Source organism: Oncorhynchus gorbuscha, linkage group LG16 (genome assembly GCF_021184085.1).
Source record: "Oncorhynchus gorbuscha isolate QuinsamMale2020 ecotype Even-year linkage group LG16, OgorEven_v1.0, whole genome shotgun sequence".
In the NCBI taxonomy this organism is placed as follows: Eukaryota; Metazoa; Chordata; class Actinopteri; order Salmoniformes; family Salmonidae; genus Oncorhynchus; species Oncorhynchus gorbuscha.
The window spans coordinates 91,000,301-91,020,696 of NC_060188.1; the positions used below are offsets into that span (position 1 = coordinate 91,000,301).

Sequence of the window (20,396 nt, forward strand, 5' to 3'; positions counted from 1 at the left end):
CAGTCAGGCAAATCATATCATGATTATGATCAGTGATTAGTTCATTGACTATAACTGCCTTTGAAGTAAGGGATCTAACAGCCCTATTTTGAGATGTGAGGTATCATGATCTCTTTCAATAATGGCAGGAATGGAGGAGGTCTTTATCTTAGTGAGATTGCTAAGGCGAACACCGCCATGTTTAGTTTTGCCCAACCTAGGTCGAGGTACAGACGGTCTCAATGGGGATAGCTGAGCTGACTACACTGACTGTGCTAGTGGCAGACTTCACTACTGCCTGTCCTGCACCCTATTTCATTGTGGAGCTAGAGGAGTTAGAGCCCTGTCTATGTTGGTAGATAAGATGAGAGCACCCCTCCAGCTAGGATGGAGTCCGTCACTCCTCAGCAGATCAGGCTTTGTCCTTTTTGTGGGTGAGTCCCAGAAAGAGGGCCAATTATCTACAAATTCTATCTTTTGGAAGGGGCAGAAAACAGTTTTCAACCAGCGATTGAGTTGTGAGACTCTGCTGTAGAGCTCATCACTCCCCCTAACTGGGAGGGGGCCAGAGACAATTACAGTCCTGGAGGGTCAAAACACAACTTCATCTGTTTCTGTGTTGTGTGTGGAATTCCAGACCTCCCGGAAAGCCGACTGGAAAGAAGAAAGTGTTGATGACCCACTGAATGAAAGGTAAGGTGGGGCTCCAGAATAGTGTGACTGAATGGCACCAGAGGACATTATTTGTATTTTTTGTGTATATATTTTTTTTAAATCTCATCGTATGTTCCTTCCCAGCTACCTGCAGATGACGTCAGAGCTCCCAGAAGAGGATGAGATTACCTGGGGGAGTGACGAGCTGCCTATAGAGAACATCAACTCCAAATTCACTGATGGTAAGCCCATCTATAGAGAATATTAACTGGAAATTGACTTTGAGCGTGAACACCCGCACCCAACGACCCAACCTCACCAATTTCATCGCCTAACCTTGATTGACCTTTGGATCTGACGATTTTGAATATCCTCTTCCAAAACACATGCAACTGAATGGATTTTCTCAAGTGAGTGGTTAGCTGAGTCTCTGGTTAGCTGCGTCTCAATATTCCCCCCCCAGATAAGCCCATCATTACAGAGGATGAGCTGACCTCTCTGCCCCTGGTGAAGGTGGTCCCTGATGGACAATACACTGGGGCCAAACTCAACACTGTGGTGCGTATGCTGAGGGGTCTGCTCGAACAGAAGATCCCTTTGCAGGAGTTTGAGGTACGAACTTATCTGTCTGATCTAGTATAGAAACCTCACATCTGGTGTCAAACTCATTCCACGGAGGGCCGGGTGTCTGCCGGTTTTCACTCCTCCCTTGTACTTGATGAATTAAGGTCACTAATTAGGAAGGATATCCCTTCACCTGGTTGGGCTTAATTGAACGGGGGGGCGGGAGCTACAGACACTCGGCCCTCCACGGAATGCGTTTCACAACCCTGCTCTACATTAAACAGCCTCAACTTTATCCCCTCTTGGTTTTTTTCCATAGTATGTAGCTCTGAAGGGAACCAGATTTTTGTCTGGCGCTGGTCTGTGTTTTTATTACATTCAAAATTACACTTCGATGCATAATACATGACATCACTATAATACAGAACATTTTATTTTCTTGAAAATCTGTAAAGTTACTTATTTCTTCTCTCCAAAAGAATCTGCAGAATCTACAGCCGCTGGACGACTGTCTAATTGGTCAGACGAAGGAAAACAAGAAGAAGAATCGTTATAAGAACATTGTCCCTTGTAAGTGTATATAGAATGTCGCAACGAAAACACCACAGTGTCGCTGTAGATAGAATGTCGCAACGAAAACACCACAGTATCGCTGTAGATAGAATGTCGCAACGAAAACACCACAGTGTCGCTGTAGATAGAATGTCGCAACGAAAACACCACAGTGTCGCTGTAGATAGAATGTCGCAACGAAAACACCACAGTGTCGCTGTAGATAGAATGTCGCAACGAAAACACCACAGTGTCGCTGTAGATAGAATGTCGCAACGAAAACACCACATTATCACTGAAGTGTTTTACCTGGGAATGGTGCAGATTATACGTGTCAATATTCCTCTATCTACTTCAATAATAGCCCAGCACAGGAGGCTGGTGGCACCTTAATTGGGAAGGACGGGCTCGTGGTAATGGTTGGAGCGGAATGAGTAGAATAGGATGAAATACATCATTTGATACCATTCCTCTCCAGTCATGTATTATGAGCCGTCCTCCCCACTTAAACCCAGTATATAACAAGCCCAATCAAAGCTTCTCCTGTGTTCTCTTGTTTCTCCAGTCGATACCACCAGAGTGATCCTGGGTAAAAATGGTGGCTACATTAATGCCAACTTTATCAACATGCCAGTGAAAGATGAGAACTTCATGTTCATTGCTTGTCAAGGACCCCTACCCACCACTCTGGGTGACTTCTGGCAGATGATCTGGGAGCAGAAATCTAATGTCATTGCTATGATGACCCAGGAAGTGGAAGGGGGAAAGGTCAAATGTCAACGGTACTGGCCTGACACCCCGCGGACGGCTGAGATGGTGGACGAGAGGCTGCAGATCACCTTGGTCAAAGATCAGCACCTGGACAACTTTGTTATCCGTCTCATTGAGGTCAAAGATATCCAGGTGAGATTAAGTATACAGTAGGTTATAAGGTCAGGAGCCCTGCAGGACTCCATACTGAAGAGATGTATTTTTCTAGAATTGTACTTTTTTACCGAGTAAATGTAATAATAAGGGTAAACAAATAGAAACAAAAGGCAGTGCAAAATCATTTGGGTATTCAGAGCATCAGATAACGACCTATCCCTCCTGCTCTAGACTGAAGAAATGCAACGCGTCACCCACCTGAACTACACCGGTTGGCCAGACCACGGTACGCCCTCGCAGCCTGAGCAGCTGTTGACGTTCATATCCTACATGAGGCACATCCACCAATCAGGACCCATCATCACGCACTGCAGTGCAGGGATTGGCCGATCCGGAACTCTCATCTGCGTAGACGTGGTTCTCGGCCTCATCAGTAAAGATGCTGATGTAAGTATGGTGACGAGACTATAGCTTTTTTTTTTCATCTCTCAGCCACATTTTTTCCTGTTTGAGAGATGATATTTTAACACACACTACTGTTTTTAGTTTGATATTTCAGATGTGGTACGTAACATGAGGCTGCAGAGACAAGGAATGGTACAGACGGAGGTAACAACCACAATATGTTGACTCCTTTAAAGAGTCTGTAATGTACATGCTCTTTCTGCAATAATAATAATAATATACATAATCATTGTTTATTCCACACAGGAACAATACATCTTCTGCTATCAAGTCATCTTATATGTGCTCCGATGTCTTCAAGCTGAGGAGAAAATCTCAGGATAGCAACCTTACGAAAGTCCCAATGTTGCACACACCTGAATCAACGATGGAGACGACACACAGCACAGAACCAAGCAGTGGATTTACAAACCACTGCTCAACCAACGCCTTAACGGTCTGGGATTGTGTCCCGAACACAGATCTAGTCTTGGATTTACTGGTACTTTCAATAGAGAATCTCCATTTAACATGGTTTTTAGTCCATGACTAGGCTTGATCTGTGTCTGGGGGAAGTAGTCCCTCACAGGAGTCTGTATATGTTTTGTTTGCTTGACCTCTACCTCTGTAGCTGCTACCCCTTCTCTTAATGTATACACAAGAACAATACAGTTGACGTTCCCGTCTTATCTACATGAAAGCAATGTTTTTTTTATATAGATTGGCTTGTGAAATATCTGAAAGTTAATAAAGTCATATTTTAAAGATTTTGATGCTGGAAGTTGCCTTGACAGAATACGACAGTATTTGCATTGTAAATCGTATTATGGTTATTGCTGCCAGTGTTAAAGGAAATTTAGTGTACATATTCAACTTTTGAAATATTGCAATTTGTAAATAAAAGTGAAATTTACATTTTGGTACTTTATTTAAATGCACTTGGCCTTTCCTATGCACTTCAGTAGTTATTTACCTGGCTAGTTAAAGGTTAACACAATTACAATGGCCTTAATGTATTCTAGTCTGCCAACTAAGTATTTGCAAGCGTATCAGTGCCCCCTACCCAGCCAATCAGTGTTTCCCCACATGCTGGTCTGAGGGTGAAGTGGAATTAAGTCTGTCTGACCAAGGCCAAAAGAGAAGTGCAAGCCATCTGGGCCTTGATTTACTGCAACCTTCCCCTTGGGGTAGGGAGCAGTAAGAGTTCTGAAAACCTCATGTATCAAAGATTAGCCTTGGTTTTAGCCAAATGTTAAGGAACCAATGTGATCAGGATTTGGGACAAAATGTAATACAAGTTAGTGATGTGAAGTCAACAAAATGGGGAAGAGTGTCAGCCACAGTAGAGGGTTTAGTCATTCAAGAGAATTGGGTCTAATGCACTTTAGTTGCACCAAAAGTCAGTGGTTTTCATGTTATTCACAAGTAAATTGTTCCAGAGAACAAAGACTCCCTAAATTGTATCAGCATATCGATTGCGCAACCAGGGCTGGTAAAACCTTGGATCATTGCTATTCTAACTTCTGCGATGCATATAATAGCAACGATTAAAACAATCCCAAACCAGAAACCGTGGATTGATGGCAGCATTTGCGTGAAACTGAAAGCGCAACCACTGCTTTTATTCAGGGCAAGGTGACCGAATACAAAGTGTAGCCATTCCCTCCGCAAAGCAATCAAACAAGCTAAGCTTCAGTATAGAGACAAAGTAGAATCGCAATTCAATGGCTCAGACACGAGGTATGTGGCAGGGTCTACAGTCAATCACGGATTACAAAAAGAAAACCAGCACAGTCACAGACCAGGATGTCTTGCTCCCAGACAGACTAAATCACTTTTTTGCCCGCTTTGAGGACAATACAATGCCACTGACACGGCCCGCAACCAAAACATGCGGACTGTCCTTCACTGCAGCCGAGGTGAGTAAAACATTTAAGCGTGTTAACCCTCGCAAGGCTGCAGGCCCAGATGGCATCCCCAGCCGTGCCCTCAGAGCATGCGCAGACCAGCTGGCTGGTGTGTTTACGGACATATTCAATTGATCCCTATCCCAGTCTGCTGTTCCCACATGCTTCAAGAGGGCCACCATTGTTCCTGTTCCCAAGAAAGCTAACCTACTACCGCCCCGTAGCACTCACTTCCGTCATCATGAAGTGCTTTGAGACTAGTCAAGGACCATATCACCTCCACCCTGACACCCACTCCAATTTGCTTACCGCCCAAATAGGTCCACAGACGATGCAATCTCAAGCACACTGCCCTAACTCATCTGGACAAGAGGAATACCTATGTGAGAATGCTGTTCGACTACAGCTCAGCATTTAACACCATAGTACCCTCCAAACTCTTCATTAAGCTTGAGACCCTGGGTCTCGACCCCGCCCTGTGCAACTGGGTACTGGACTTCCTGACAGGCCGCCTCCAGGTGGTGAGGGTAGGTATCTCCACCCCGCTGATCAACACTGGAGCCCTCTCCTGTACGCCCACGCGGACGACGAGGGCCCTCAGTGTGGTGTCAGGAAAATAACCTCACTCTAAGGAGATTGTGGACTTCAGGAAACACCCTAGCCACATCGATGGAACAGTAGTGGAGGGTAGCAAGTTCCTCGCCGTCCACCCACACAGCATCGTGAAGGCGCAGCAGCGCTTCAACCTCATGAGGCTGAAAAATTGCTTGTCAAAAGCACAACTTCTACAGATGCACAATCGAGCCTCCTGTCAGGCTGTATCACTGGGGGCAAACTACCTGCCCTCCACACTACCGATAAAGATCAAGGAGAGCCACTGCCTGTTCACCCCACTATCATCCAGAAGGCGCGGTCAGTACCGGTCATCAAAGCTGGGACCGAAAAGCTTCTCAAGGCCAGACTTAAACCACCACCACTAACATTGAGTGGCTGCTGCCAACACACTGAACTCCAGCCACTTTAAACAATGCTACTTAATGTTAAAATACATATGAGAAATGTAGGGTATGTAATACATGCATCACTAGCCACTTTACATTCTCATGCCTATGCCGCTCTGTACCATCACTCATATATCTTTGTACATATTCTTTATCCCCTTACACTTGTCTATAAGGTAGTAGTTTTGGAATTGTTAGCTAGATTACTTGTTGGTTATTACTGCATTGTCAGAAATAGAAGCACAAGCATTTCGCTACACTCACATTAACATCTGCATGTGACAATTTGATTTGATTTAGAATCTGATACTGTAAACCGAGTAATACATAGACACAATTCAAATGCATTTGGTTTTTATTGAAAATTGCTTTGGACAAGTTCCTTTTAAGAGAACAAGATTAACAGATTTAGTATTCATCCTCCTCATCCTCACAGGCATCCCCAGAGTCTGCCCCCACCTCCTCATAGTCCTTCTCCAGAGCAGCCATGTCCTCTCTGGCCTCAGAAAACTCCCCCTCCTCCATGCCCTCACCCACGTACCAGTGCACGAAGGCTCTCTTTGCATACATCAGGTCAAACTTGTGGTCCAGACGACTCCAAGCCTCAGCAATGGCTGTGGTGTTACTCAGCATGCACACAGCCCTCTGGACCTTGGCCTGGTCTCCTCCAGGAACCACCGTAGGGGGTTGGTAGTTGATCCCCACCTTGAACCCAGTGGGACACCAATCTACAAACTGGATGCTGCGCCGGGTCTTGATGCTGGCGATGGCTGCGTTGACATCTTTAGGAACCACGTCGCCGCGGTACAGCAAGCAGCAGGCCATGTACTTGCCGCGTCTGGGATCACACTTCACCATCTGGTTAGCCGGCTCAAAGCAGGAGTTGGTGATCTCGGGGACAGAGAGCTGCTCGTGGTAGGCCTTTTCTACTGAGATGATGGGGGCATAGGTGACCAGGGGAAAGTGGATACGGGGGTAAGGCACAAGGTTGGTCTGGAACTCTGTCAGGTCTACGTTGAGAGCTCCATCGAAGCGCAGGGAGGCTGTGATGGAGGAGACAATCTGGGCGATGAGGCGGTTCAGGTTGGTGTAAGATGGCCGCTCCACTCCCAGGTTACGCTTGCAGATGTCAAAGATGGCCTCGTTGTCCACCATGAAAGAGCAGTCCGAGTGCTCCAGGGTGGTGTGGGTGGTCAGGATGGAGTTGTAGGGCTCCACCACTGCCGTGGACACCTGGGGAGCAGGGTAGACTGAGAATTCTAGTTTGGACTTCTTGCCGTAATCCACAGACAGGCGTTCCATCAACAAGGAAGTAAAACCAGAGCCGGTCCCTCCTCCAAAACTATGGAAGATGAGGAACCCTTGTAGTCCAGTGCATTGGTCAGCCTGATGACAGAAGACATGGGATCATTAGTAATTCACCCAAAGTTGGAGCTTTGAAAGATTTTAAACTAAACATTAAGCAGTAAAACAATCTTATTTTTGGGGGTTATGATAGTTGAGCCAAGCTAACCAGTCAATCAATTTAAATGATCTAAACTGGATAGTAAACAGCAGTGGCCCTTTAAACATTCAACAACGCACCATTTTACGCATCCTGTCCATGACAGAGTCCACAATCTCCTTGCCGATGGTGTAATGGCCACGAGCGTAGTTATTGGCAGCGTCTTCCTTGCCACTGATGAGTTGTTCAGGGTGATACAGCTGACGGTAGTGGCCATTCCTGATCTCATCTACAACAAATCATGGACATGGATATGAACACAATATAAGGCAATGTTATACCATTCCTGATCTCATCTACAACAAATCAATTTGTCACATGAACCAAATACAACTGGTTTTAAACTACTGTGAAATGCTTGCTTATCATTTTGAAAACAAAGTTGACACAAGGGCCACATACTCATTGCATAATGAGTAGAATTAATTGTTTTCCATGTCAGGCAGTCATAGCCTGGTCTCAGATGAGTTTGTGTGGTTTTACCAACTCCTATGGTCATTCATTAACAGGAGAATTGGCATGTTCAACTCAAATTGGTAGCAGCAAAACATCATTAAATTCAAAAGGGAAAAACCTGCACACTAATATTTAAGTTAGTGTAGTTCTCTGACTTCTGCTACAAACACTACTGTTTTGGCAAAAGCTGTTGTCAGCATGTTGATAGGAATTGGTATAAACAGATCTGGGACCAGGTTAGGGCAAACTATTATTATACAAGCTTCCTCACCCACAACAGTAGGCTCCAGATCTAAGAAGATGGCCCTGGGAACATATTTCCCAGCCCCAGTCTCACTGAAGAAAGTGCCAAACGATGAGTCAGTCAATTGAGGAGCAGTGTTCTCATGGATGGTCCCATCTGGCTGGAAACCATGCTCCAGACAATACAACTCCCAGCATGCATTGCCCATCTGGACTCCTGCTTGGCCGATGTGGACGGAAATGCACTCCCTCTGTCGAGAAACACTCCTTAGTCGATCAATAATTTATAAAAGGGGGGGGGGGGACTGAGCCCAGCAATCGTAAATCCTGACATTACAAAGCTGGGAGAAGAAACTTTCACCTCCAACAAATCTCACAACTCATTATCAGTTCTAATTTATCCTGAATGTACACTCGCATTAACATCTGCTAACCATGTGTATGTGACAAATAAAAATTTGATTTATATGAACAACATACAGGAAATTAGCACAGGGAAGCACAACTCCGGAGATTGCAAAAAAAAAAGCAGTCATGTTGAATTAAAAATAACTCACCATTTTTCCTGCAGTTAGGTAGAATAGATGGCCTTTAAAGGAATTAATGAAACCTGAAACAGTTTCACCACAAGCGTTTACATATCAAATTGACGTAAAGTATCATAGGCTAGGCTACATGTTGAACTCCAAACACACTCACTTACCTTTGAACACAATGTCAGTCTGCTTCATGGGCCAGTTTATATGGTATCAGGGTGAGGTGTAGTAGGTGTGGCTTTTCAAATGACCTTTGACCATTGACCAAGGGGTCGTGTATGTTTTATGATGATGATCCTGAGGTAAATGTTCAATTTAAAAGTTTATTTTAATTTTGTTAAAGACAATAAAAATCTAACTACATGTTTCTGAATCTGCACGTCTAACACTGGTTCATATATTTGAACCACTGTTAGGCAGATGATTTGAGGCCTGAATGCTGATTGACTGTAAGCCGTGGAATGTCAGACCAACAAAATATTTATTTGTACCGCTCTAGTTACGTTGGTAAACCAGTTTATAATAGCAATAAGGCACCTCGGGGGGTTGTAATATATGGCCGATATACCAAAAGGCAAAGTGCTGTGTCCTTAGCACTCCGCGTTGCGTCGTGTTTAAGAACAGCCCTTAGCCATTGTTTATTGGCCATATACCACACCCCCTCGGGCCTTATTGCTTAAATATAGCGTGTTGATTTGTTATTATGCATTACTGCATCCAGGAGCGCCTTTTTACGGTTTCCCTGCTCAAGTCATTGTGATGCCTGGGAGAGGTAGGAACGATGTTTCTGTCGTCTTCAGACAAGTTAAGATTCCATTAAGCACAAAGTCATACACAGTGTTTTGTTCATGAATACTGTTGTATATTTAGAAATTACTGATAAGTGGATGGTATTGTCAATGTGCTATTGGAATTGTACTTTTTAGGATGATATTAACGTTTTACATGCAACATGTGGCTACTAGCTAGCTAAAGTATTGTATGTGTGAATTATGGCTAGATCCTCCACTGATTCCAGTCCTAGAACATATTTGTGCTCTACAAATGTCTTGTATTTCCTTTGGGATTCAGGAGCGACACCTCTCATACAATAAAACAACCTGATCTCCGAAGTCCACGTTTTTAATCTCAATCACACACAGCGGAGCAGTACAGCACCGGTTACACTGGACCCGGATGCATCGATGATCAACGTCAGCTCGGTCACCGTGGAGCTGCTGCTCCAGAGACTGTTTACATCATGAGGTACTCCTGTCGCCTTGTGGCAAAAAGCGGAACTGTAGTCTATTTTCATTCCTGTAAAAAAATATATTTAAAAAACTATGTATTTAGAGTTTATGGTTAACTAACGTAGAAGTGTGTTCACAAACAGACATTTGAACATGGTTTAGTGAACACATTGGTATGTAGTAACGACCAGGTACAACTGATATATTTATTCTCAGTTGCCAGGATGCCAGGTGCCCTAATTAAATCATTACACTCATAACAATTTAAGCATGACATAAATAGCAAATAAGCCATTTATTTGTTGTTGTTAACCAAATCCGACACTCATTGGCCTCTATACAAAACTCCTAATTTGGTGGGTGGAAAATTGCAAAAATTCCACCTGCTGGAGGGAGAGATTTTTTGCAGAGTTGGGCCTCTCTCCTTCTCTTCCTCTCTGGTAGCTATAGCTCTTTGTGAACAGGAATAATCATGGTTGCCACTAGTTAAGTCACAAAGGGTTTGTTTATATATTCACTCTGGCTATCTACTCCTATTTCAGAGCACCCTCGTCTGAGTGTTCCAGAGCAAAGAATTACTGATGAATTGTCAAACCCGTGTTGAATATGACCGGTATCAGTAAAGGTCGGCAAACACTTCAGTCATCAACGCTCTAAACAACAGGAAAACAGCCTAACCAACAAATGCTAGGGTGAATAACTTGGTCACAGTGAGCTGTTCTCTCATTTGTATCAGGGAAGGAGCTAGCAAGATAGATACATAGAAATGGTATTAATTAATTCCACTGACTGCATGTTTTCATTTGGCTCACTTGCAGCCAAAACCTTATCCTCAGCTTTTTGGTTTTTCCACGACCACCACCACTGTCACCCAAGGGACATCCAGCCATCTTAACACAACTTTAGGAAGCATTGGTGTCAACATGGGCCAGCATCCCTGTGGAACTCTTTAGACACCTCGTAGAGTCCACGCCTCGACGAATTGATGCTGTATGAGAGCATAAGGAATGCAGCTCAATATTAGGAAGGTGTTCCTTATGTTTTGTACACTCAGTGTATATTTGGCTTTGTTTTAGGTAATTATCCTCCTGAAAGATGAGTTTGTCTCCCAGTGTCTGTTGGAAAGCAGACTGAACCAGGTTTTCCTCTAGAATTACGCCTGGACTTGGCTCTTTTCTGTTTCTTTAAATCCTAAAATAACTCCCAAACCCATAACATGATACAGCCACCATCATGCTTGAAAATATGAAGAGATATACTCAGTGATGTTTTGGATTTGCCCCAAACATAACACTTTGTATTCAGGACAAAAGCTCAATTTCTTTGCCACATTTTTTGCAGTATTTAGTGCCAGGATGTGTGTTTTTGAATATTTTAATTCTGTATAGGCTTCCTTTTCACTCTGTCAATTGTGTTATTAGTCCCTCCTTTGCATTGGGAAATCTCCCTGGTCTTTGTGGTTGGATCTGTGTTTAATTCACTGAGGGACCTTACAGGTCATTTTATGGGGTACAGAGGTGGGATAGTCATTCAAGAGTTAAACACAATAATTGCACACAGAGTGAACCCATGCAATTTATTATGTTTCTTGTTTAAGATAATATTTATTCCTGAATTTATTTATGCTGAATTTATTTATGCATGCCATAACAACAATGTTGCTTCAATATATTATATATATATCCACATAATCTTCCTTCCCCATGAAGCCATATATTTTGTGAAGTGCACCAGTCCCTCCTGAAGAACACTGGGATGGTGTTCTTCGGCTTGCAAGCCTCCCCCTTTTTTCTCCAAACATAACGATGGTCATTATGGCCAAACCGTTATATTTTTGTTTCATCAGACCAGAGGACATTTCTCCAAAAAGTACGATTTTTGTCCCCATGTGCAGTTGGAAACCGTAGTCTGGCTTTGTTATGGTGGTTTTGGAGCAGTGGCTTCTTCTTTGCTGAGCAGCCTTTCAGGTTATGTCGATATAGGACTCGTTTTACTGTGGATATAGATACTTTTGTACCTGTTTCCTCCAGCATCTTCACAATGTCCTTTGCTGTTGTTCTGGGATTGATTTGCACTTTTCACACCAAAGTACGTTCATCTCTAGGAGACAGAACGCGTCGCCTTCCTGAGCGGTATGACGGCTGCGTGGTCCCATAGTGTTTATACTGGTGTACTATTGTTTGTACAGATGAACGTGGTACCTTCAGGTACCTTGGAAATTGCCCCCAAGGATGAACCAGACTTGTGGAGGTCTTCAATTTTTTTCTGAAGGTAGGCCTTGTAATACATCCACAGGTACACCTCCAATTGACTCAAATGATATCAATTAGCCTATAAGAAGCTTCTAAAGCCATGAAATCATTGTCTGGAATTTTCCAAGGTGTTTAAAGGCAACTTAGTGCATGTAAACTTCTGAATTATAAGTGAAATCTGTCTAAACAATTTGTTGGAAAAATGACTTGTGTCATGCATAAAGTAGAAGACCTAACCGACTTGCCAAAACTATAGTTTGTTAACAAGACATTTCTGGAGTGGTTGAAAAACAAGCTTTAATCACTCCAACCTAAGTGTATGTAAACTTCCGACTTCAACTGTACATATAAATATATGGATGGGCCATGACCGACCGGCATGAACGACATGCAATGGATGGTTTAAAATACGGAATATACATCTGGGATGAGTAACATACAAGATATGTAAACATCATTAATAAAGTTACTAGTGGTCCATTTGTGAGAACTTCTTAAGGCTAGGCCCCTTTTTTCTCAATTTCCGGCTGAATGACGTGCCCAAAGTAAACTGCCTGTTGCTCAGGCCCTGAAGCCAGGATATCCTGATGCCAGGATATGCGTTGGGCAGACCGCACCACCCTCTGGAGAGCCCTGCTGTTGCGGGTGGTGCAGTTGCCGTACCAGGCATTAATATAGCCCGAAAGGATGCTCTCAATTGTGCATCTGTAAAAGTTTGTAAGGGTTTATAAGGTGACAAGCCACATTTCTTCAGCCTCCTGAGGTTGAACAGGCACTGTTGCGCCTTCACCATGCTATCTGTGTGGGTGGACAATTTCAGTTTGTCCGTGATGTGTGCGCCAAGGAACTTAACTTTCCACCTTCTCCACTGCTGTCCCATCTGCTGTTTCCTGAAGTCCACAGTCATCTCCTTTGTTTTGTTGTTTGAGAGTGATATGTTTTGTTAAAGTTGAGTGAGAGGTTGTTTTCCTGACACCACACTCCGAGTGACCTCACTTCCTCCCTGTAGGCTGTTTTGTCGTTGTTGGTGATCGAGCCCACTACTGTTGTGTCATCTGTAAACTTAATGATTGAGTTGGAGGCGTGCATGGCCACACAGTCATGGGTGAAAAGGGAGTACAGGAGAGGGCTGAGCACGCATCTTTGTGGGTCCCCAGTGTTGAGGATCAGCAAAGTGGAGATGTTGTTTCCTACCTTCACTACCTGGGGGCGGCCCGTCAGGAAGTCCAGGACCCAGTTGCACAGGGCGGGGTTCAGACCTAGGGCCTCAAGCTTAATGATGAGCTTGAAGGGTACTATGGTGTTGTAGTCAATGAACAGCATTCTCACATAGGTATTCCTCTTGTCCAGATGGGATAGAGCAGTGTGATGGTGACTGCATCGTCTGTGGACCTATTGGGGCAGTATGCAAATTTAAGTGGGTCTATGGTGACATCTAAAGTGGAGGCGATATGATCCTTGATTAGTCTCTCAAAGCACTTCATGATGACAGCAGTGAGTGCTATGGGGCGATAGTCATTCAGTTCAGTTACCTTTGCCTTCTTAGGTGCAGGAACAATGGTGGCCATTTTGAAGCATGTGGGGACAGCAGACTGGGATAGGGAAAAATTGAATATGTCTGTAAATACACCAGCCAGCTGGTCTGCTCATGCTCTGAGGACTCGGCTAGGGATGCCGTCTGGGCCGGCAGCCTTGCGAGGGTTGACACGTTTAAATGTCTTACTGACGTCGGCCACGGAGAAGGAGAGGCCCGCAGTCCTTGGTAGCGGGCCGCGTCGGTGACACTGTATTATCCTCAAAGCGGGCAATGAAGGTTTATCTGATAGCAAGACGTCGGTGTCCGTGATGTGGCTGGTTTTCCTTTTGTAGTCCGTGATTGCCTGTAGACCCTGCGACACATCTCATGTCTGAGCCGTTGAATTGCAACTCCACTTCGTCCCTATACTGACGTTTTGCTTGTTCGATTGCGTTGCGGAGGGAATAACTACGTTTGTATTCGGCCATATTCCCGGTCATCGTTACATGCGGTGGTTTGCGCTTTCAGTTTTGTGCGAATGTCAGTTTCTGCTTAGGGTAGGTATAACCTTTTTGGGATAGGGGGCAGAATTTTCACTTTTTTGGATGAATAGCGTGCCCAGAGTGAACTGCCTCGTACTCTTTCCCAGATGCTAATATATGCATAGTATTATTGGATAGAAAACACTCTGGCGTTTCTAAAACTGTTTGAATGATGTCTGTGAGTATAACAGAACTCGTATGGCAGGCGAAAACCTGAGAAAAATCCAACCAGGAAGTGGGATATCTGAGGTTTGTAGTTTTTCAAAGCTTGGCCTACCGATTACACATTGAGATTACACATGGATGAGGTTTCACTTCCTATGGCTTCCACTAGATGTCAACCATCTTTTGAAACTTGCATGAGGATTCTACTATAAAGGAGGGGCTCATGAGACCTCTTTGAGTCAGTGGTCTGGCAGAGAGCCTTGATCTCATGACGCGCGCTCCCGACAGAGTTACCTCTCCTTCAAATCAAATCCAATTTTATTTGTCACATACACATGGTTAGCAGATGTTAGTGCGAGTGTAGCGAAATGCTTGTGCTTCTAGTTCCGACAATGCAGTAATAACCAACAAGTAATCTAGCTAACAATTCCAAAACTACTACCTTATAGACACAAGTGTAAGGGGATAAAGAATATGTACATAAAGATATATGAATGAGTGATGGTACAGAGCGGCATAGGCAAGATACAGTAGATGGTATTGAGTGCAGTATATACATATGAGATGAGTATGTAAACAAAGTGGCATAGTTAAAGTGGCTAGTGATACATGTATTACATAAGGATGCAGTAGATGATATAGAGTACAGTATATACGTATACATATGAGATGAGTAATGTAGGCTATGTAAACATTATATATTAGGTAGCATTGTTTAAAGTGGCACGTGATATATTTTACATAATTTCTCATCAATTCCCATTATTAAAATGGCTGGAGTTGGGTCAGTGTCAATGACAGTGTGTTGGCAGCAGCCACTCAATGTTAGTGGTGGCTGTTTAACAGTCTGATGGCCTTGAGATAGAAGCTGTTTTTCAGTCTCTCGGTCCCAGCTTTGATGCACCTGTACTGACCTCGCCTTCTGGATGATAGCGGGGTGAACAGGCAGTGGCGCGGGTGGTTGTTGTCCTTGATGATCTTTATGGCCTTCCTGTGACATCGAGTGGTGTAGGTGTCCTGGAGGGCAGGTAGTTTGCCCCCGGTGATGCGTTGTGCAGACCTCACTACCCTCTGGAGAGCCTTACGGTTGTGGGCGGAGCATTTGCCGTACCAGACGGTGATACAGCCCGACAGGATGCTCTCGATTGTGCATCTGTAGATGTTTGTGAGTGCTTTTGGTGACAAGCCAAATTCCTTCCAGTGCTTCTCTGAAGACAAAGGAATTATCCGGTTGGAACATTATTGATGTTTTATGTTAACATCCTAATGATTGATTCCATACATCGTTTGACATGTTTCTAAAGGACTGTAACGGAACTTTTTGAGTTTTTGTCTTGACGAAGTGCCTGCGCCTCATGAAGATGGATTACTGGGCTGAACACGCTTACAAGTGGCTATTTGGACATAAATGATAGAACCTTATGGAACAAATCATTCATTTATTGTCAAACTGGGTTTCCTGGGAGTGCCTTCTGATGATCATCAAAGGTAAGTGAATATTTATGGTTTTGTTTCTAACTTTGTTGATTCCAAAATGGCGGATATTCCTCTAGCTGTTTTGGGTTCTGAGCGCCGTTCTCAGATTATGCTTATTCTGTCAAGTTTTTAAAAAATCTGACACAGCGGTTGCATTAAGGAGAAGTCTATCTTTAATTCTGTGGATAACACTAGTATCTTTTATCAATGTTTTATTATGAGTATTTCTGCAAAATCCCAGGATGTTTTGGAATCTAAACATTACTGCACGTAAGGCACCAATGTAAACTGATATTTTTTTATATAAATATGCACATTATCGAACAAAACATACATGTATTGTGTAACATGATGTCCTATGAGTGTCATCTGATTAAGATCATCAAAGGTTAGTGATTCATTTTATCTATATTTCTGCTTTTTGACTCCTATCTTTGGCTGGTAAAAATGGCTGTGTTTTTTTTGACTTGGCGGTAACATAATCATATGTTGTGCAATAGCTGTAAAGCATTTTTGAAATCGGACACGGTGGGTAGATTAACAAGATGTTTATCTTTCCTTTGCTGTATTGGACTTAATAATGTTAATAATGTGTGATAAGTTAGATATTTCTCAAAAATATTTTTGAATTTCGTGTGCTGCCTTTTCAGCGGAATGTTGTCGAGTGGTTCCCCTGCGCTAGAAAGGTTCATTGTCACAGTGGGAACAACATCTCAAATGCACTCCCTTATAAACTCACTCACTGAATCAGCAAAATGGAGTCGTGGTCGGATTTGCCGAACAGAAGGCTGGGGAGGGCCTTGTATGCATCGCGGAAGTTAGAGTAGCAGTGATCCAGTGTTTTGCCAGCCTGGGTACTACAATCAATATGCTGATAGAATTTAGGTAGGCTTAGGTAGGTTGTTCTAACATTTGCTTTAAAATCCCCAGCTACAATAAAGGCAACCTCCGGATGTATTTCCAGTTTGCATCGAGTCCAGTGAAGTTCCTTGAGGGCCACGTGGTGTCGGCTTGGGGGGATGGGGGATATACACCGCGGTGACAATACCCGACAATAACCAATAATCTCTTGGGAGATAATACAGACGGCATTTGTTTGTGAGGAATTCTATGTCCGGTGAACAGAAGTACTTAAGTGGCCTTCACACCTCTCCTCCTCAACCTCACATACCTTTACACACTCTGTAATGAAAGCCACAATTTGATAACCCTCTTCTGTGTGGGTGTACAGTCGTGCCCAAAAGTTTAGAATGACACAAATATTAATTTCCACAAAGTCTGCTGCCTCAGTTTGTATGATGGCAATTTGCGAATACTCCAGAATGTTTTAAAGAATGATCAGATTAATTGTAATTAATTTCAAAGTCTCTCTTTGCCATGGAAAGGAACTGAATCCCCAAAAAACATTTCCACTGCATTTCAGCCCTGCCACAAAAGAAACAGCTGACATCATGTCAGTGATTCTCTCGTTAACGCGGGTGTGAGTGTTGACGAGGACAAGGCTGGAGATCACTCTGTCATGCTGATTGAGTTTGAATAACAGACTGGAAGCTTCAAAAGGAGGGTGGCGCTTGGAATCATTGTTCTTCCTCTGTCAACCATGGTTAACCGGCAAGGAAACACATGGCGTCATCATTGCTTTGCACAAAAAGTGCTTCATAGTCAAGGATATTGCTGTTAGTAAGATTGCACCTAAATCAACCACTTATCGGATCATCAAGAACTTCAAGGAGAGTGGTTAAATTGTTGTGAAGAAGGCTTCTTCAGGGCGCCCAAGAAAGTCCAGCAAGCGCCAGGACCGTCTCCTAAAGTGGATTCAGCTGCTGGATCGAGGCACCACCAGTACAGAGCTTGCTCGGGAATGGCAGCAGGCAGGTGTGAGTGCATCTGCACGCACAGTGAGGTGAAGACTTTTGGAGGATGGTCAAGAAGGGCAGCAAAGAAGCCACTTCTCTCCAGGAAAAACATCTGCGACAGACTGATATTCTGCAAAAGGTACAGGGATTGGACTGCTGAGGACTGGGGTAAAATCATTTTCTCTGAATCCCCTTTCCGATTGTTTGGGGCATCTGGAAAAAAGCTTGTCCGGAGAAGACAATGTGAGCGCTACCATCAGTTCTGTGTCATGCCAACAGTAAAGCATCCTGAGACCATTTGTGTGTGGGGCTGCTTCTCAGCCAAGGGAGTGGGCTCACTCACAATTTTGCCTAAGAACACAGCCATGAATAAAGAATGGTACCAACACATCCTCCGAGAGCAACTTCTCCCAACCATCCAGGAACAGTTTGGTGACAAACGATGCCTTTTCCAGCATGATGGAGCAGTCCAAAACAGTTCGAAGGCTTTGAATGCCTTGGGTGGCTCGAACAAAGGATCCTCTTCGGAAAAGTCATATTCCTGGTCATAATGCTAGTAAATTGACGTCACTCTGATATCCAATAGTTCTTTCCGGCTGTATATAAAAACACTTAAGATTTTCATGGCTAACAATGTAATAAATAATACATTACAAAAACAAAAATACTGCAAAGGTTCCTAAGGACTAGAAGCAAGGTAACCCTGTTTTTCAGCCGCAGGGACTGGGAGACTAGTCAGGATCGAGTGAAAGATGAACGGAGCAAAGTACAGAGAGATCCTTGATGAAAACCTCCTCCGGACCTTAGACTGGGGTAAAGGTTCACCTTCCAACAGGATAACAATCCTAAGGGCAGAGCCAAGGCAACGTAGGAGTGGCTTCAGGACAAGTCCCTGAATGTCCTCGAGTGGCCCAACCAGAGTCCGGACATAAACCCGATCTAACATCTCTTTAGAGACCTAAAAATAGCTGTGCAGCGACGCTCCCCACCCAACCTGACAGAGCTTGAGAGGAACTGCAGAGAAGAATGGGAGAAACTCCTGAAATACAGGTGTGCCGAACTTGTAGTGTCATACACAACAAAGTACGGAGTAAAGGGTCTGAATACTTATGTAAATGTCCCATTTCAGTTTTTATTTTATTTTAAAAACATATGCAAACATTTCTGAACCTGTTTTTGCTTTGTCATTGTTGGGCATTGTGTGTAGATTGATGAGGAAAGAACTCAATTTAATACATTTTAGAATAAGGCTTTAATGTAACAAGGTGTGACTTGCTTCAGGAAACTAGGCAACTTTCGCAAGTCACGACTTCACAGGAGAGGCATTTGAATGTTTATTTAATTTTTTGGGGGGGGGGTAGAAATGCCATGTGTAACATTTGAACTTTCATGTGCTTTAATAACAAACTTGTATGCCATCTGTAAATACAAATAAAGTTGTTAAATTACGAGCCTAGTTGGTTTAGCCACTGAAAAAGACTAACCATGTGTATGTGGGAAATAAAATGTGATTAAGACAAAGAAGCCAATAAGGCAGAGTGTAGCCTTCATTTTTATCTGATTCTCTATAGTAAAAAAACATTGATGAATATATTTTGTAAAGTGGTTCCTTGCATCATACAATGATGTAAAAATGGTGTTCTTTTGCGGGACAGTGAAAAAACAGTCCTACTTGTCCGAAGACAAGTGTCTAAATAAAGTTAATGTCAAGCCCTGAATGATATCCTTTATTGTCACTGAAGGGAACATTTGAATTGGAAAGTTAGAAGTGATTTGTCTGTCTGCATATACACTACATGACCAAAAGTATATGGACACCTGCTCATCGAACATCTCATTCCAAAATGGAGTTGGTCCCCCCCCCCTTTGCCCTTACAACAGCCTCCACTCTTCTGGGAAGGCTTTCCACTACATGTTGGAACATTGCTGCAGGGACTTGCTTCCTGCAGCCACAAGAGCATTAGTGAGGTCAGACTAATGTTGGGTGATTAGGCCTGGCTCGCAGTCTGCGTTCCAATTCATCCCAAAGGTGTTCGATGGGGTTGAGGTCAGGGCTCTGTGCAGGCCAGTCATTTTCTTCCACACCGATCTCGACAAACCATTTCGGTATGGACCTCACTTTGTGGAAGCAAGTCCCCCTTGTCTTCGAACAAGTAGGACTGTTTTTTTTTTTTTGTCATGCTGAAACAGGAAAGGGACCTTCCCCAAATTGTTGCCACGAGGTTGGAAGCACATAATCATCTAGAATGTCATTGTATTTTGTTAAGATTTCTCAGGGCCTAACACGAACCATGAAAAACAGCCCCATTCCTTTACAGTTGGCACTATGCATTGTAGTGTACTTCTGGCATCTGACAAATCCAGATTTGTCCGTCGGACTGCCAATTGGTGAATTCATCACTCCAGAGAATGTGTTTCCACTGCTCCAGATGTACACCACTCCAGCCAACACTTAGCATTGCACATTTTGATCTTAGGCTTGTGTGTGTGGCTGCTCAGACATGAAAACCCATTTCATGAATCTCCCGACTAACAGTTATTGTGCTGACGTTGCTTCCAGTGTTTATTTTTTTACGCGCTTCAGCGGTCCCATTCTGTGAGCTTGTGAGCCATTTCCACTTCACAATAACAGCACTTACAGTTGACCGGACAG

The 20,396-nt window shown here is 43.5% G+C and overlaps 2 protein-coding genes and 1 long non-coding RNA gene across 6 annotated transcripts in view; 2 read left to right on the forward strand and 1 right to left on the reverse strand.

Annotated features, from left to right (window-relative positions):
* ptpn13 (protein tyrosine phosphatase non-receptor type 13) overlaps positions 1 to 3,827 on the forward strand; it is a 178,313-nt gene extending 174,486 nt beyond the window's left edge. For all 4 annotated transcript variants that reach the window (XM_046305174.1, XM_046305175.1, XM_046305177.1 and 1 more), the window contains 8 exons: positions 617 to 672; positions 778 to 875; positions 1,097 to 1,245; positions 1,677 to 1,767; positions 2,315 to 2,652; positions 2,848 to 3,063; positions 3,163 to 3,225; positions 3,328 to 3,827. In XM_046305174.1, the coding sequence (XP_046161130.1) occupies positions 617 to 672; positions 778 to 875; positions 1,097 to 1,245; positions 1,677 to 1,767; positions 2,315 to 2,652; positions 2,848 to 3,063; positions 3,163 to 3,225; positions 3,328 to 3,405 (1,089 nt within the window). In that variant the 3' untranslated portion in view covers positions 3,406 to 3,827. The remainder of the gene's footprint in view (positions 1 to 616; positions 673 to 777; positions 876 to 1,096; positions 1,246 to 1,676; positions 1,768 to 2,314; positions 2,653 to 2,847; positions 3,064 to 3,162; positions 3,226 to 3,327) is intronic.
* Positions 3,828 to 6,305: 2,478 nt separating this feature from the next.
* Positions 6,306 to 8,951, reverse strand: LOC123999404 (tubulin alpha-8 chain-like). The gene is made up of 5 exons (XM_046305178.1): positions 8,875 to 8,951; positions 8,729 to 8,781; positions 8,200 to 8,422; positions 7,553 to 7,701; positions 6,306 to 7,354 (listed from the first exon to the last, which is right to left on the reverse strand). Exons 1-5 carry the CDS (start codon positions 8,900 to 8,902, stop codon positions 6,377 to 6,379), a joined length of 1,431 nt encoding a protein of 476 aa, XP_046161134.1. The 5' UTR covers positions 8,903 to 8,951; the 3' UTR covers positions 6,306 to 6,376.
* Positions 8,952 to 9,155: 204 nt separating this feature from the next.
* LOC123999405 lies at positions 9,156 to 11,714 on the forward strand. The gene is made up of 4 exons (XR_006832448.1): positions 9,156 to 9,479; positions 9,779 to 9,952; positions 10,479 to 10,628; positions 10,755 to 11,714. It is a non-coding gene; the product is annotated as an uncharacterized LOC123999405 (long non-coding RNA).
* The last annotated feature ends 8,682 nt before the right edge of the window (positions 11,715 to 20,396 follow it).

Bases quoted from the DNA above. Each gene is read 5' to 3' on its own strand.
- LOC123999404 (XM_046305178.1), bottom strand. From the start codon at position 8,902: ATGAAGCAGACTGACATTGTGTTCAAAG. The intron at 8,423-8,728 runs GTGAGTTATTTT...GTTTCTCGACAG, and splicing joins ACCTAACTGCAGGAAAAATG to AGGGAGTGCATTTCCGTCCA. The intron at 7,355-7,552 runs GTGCGTTGTTGA...TTCTGTCATCAG, and splicing joins TGGACAGGATGCGTAAAATG to GCTGACCAATGCACTGGACT.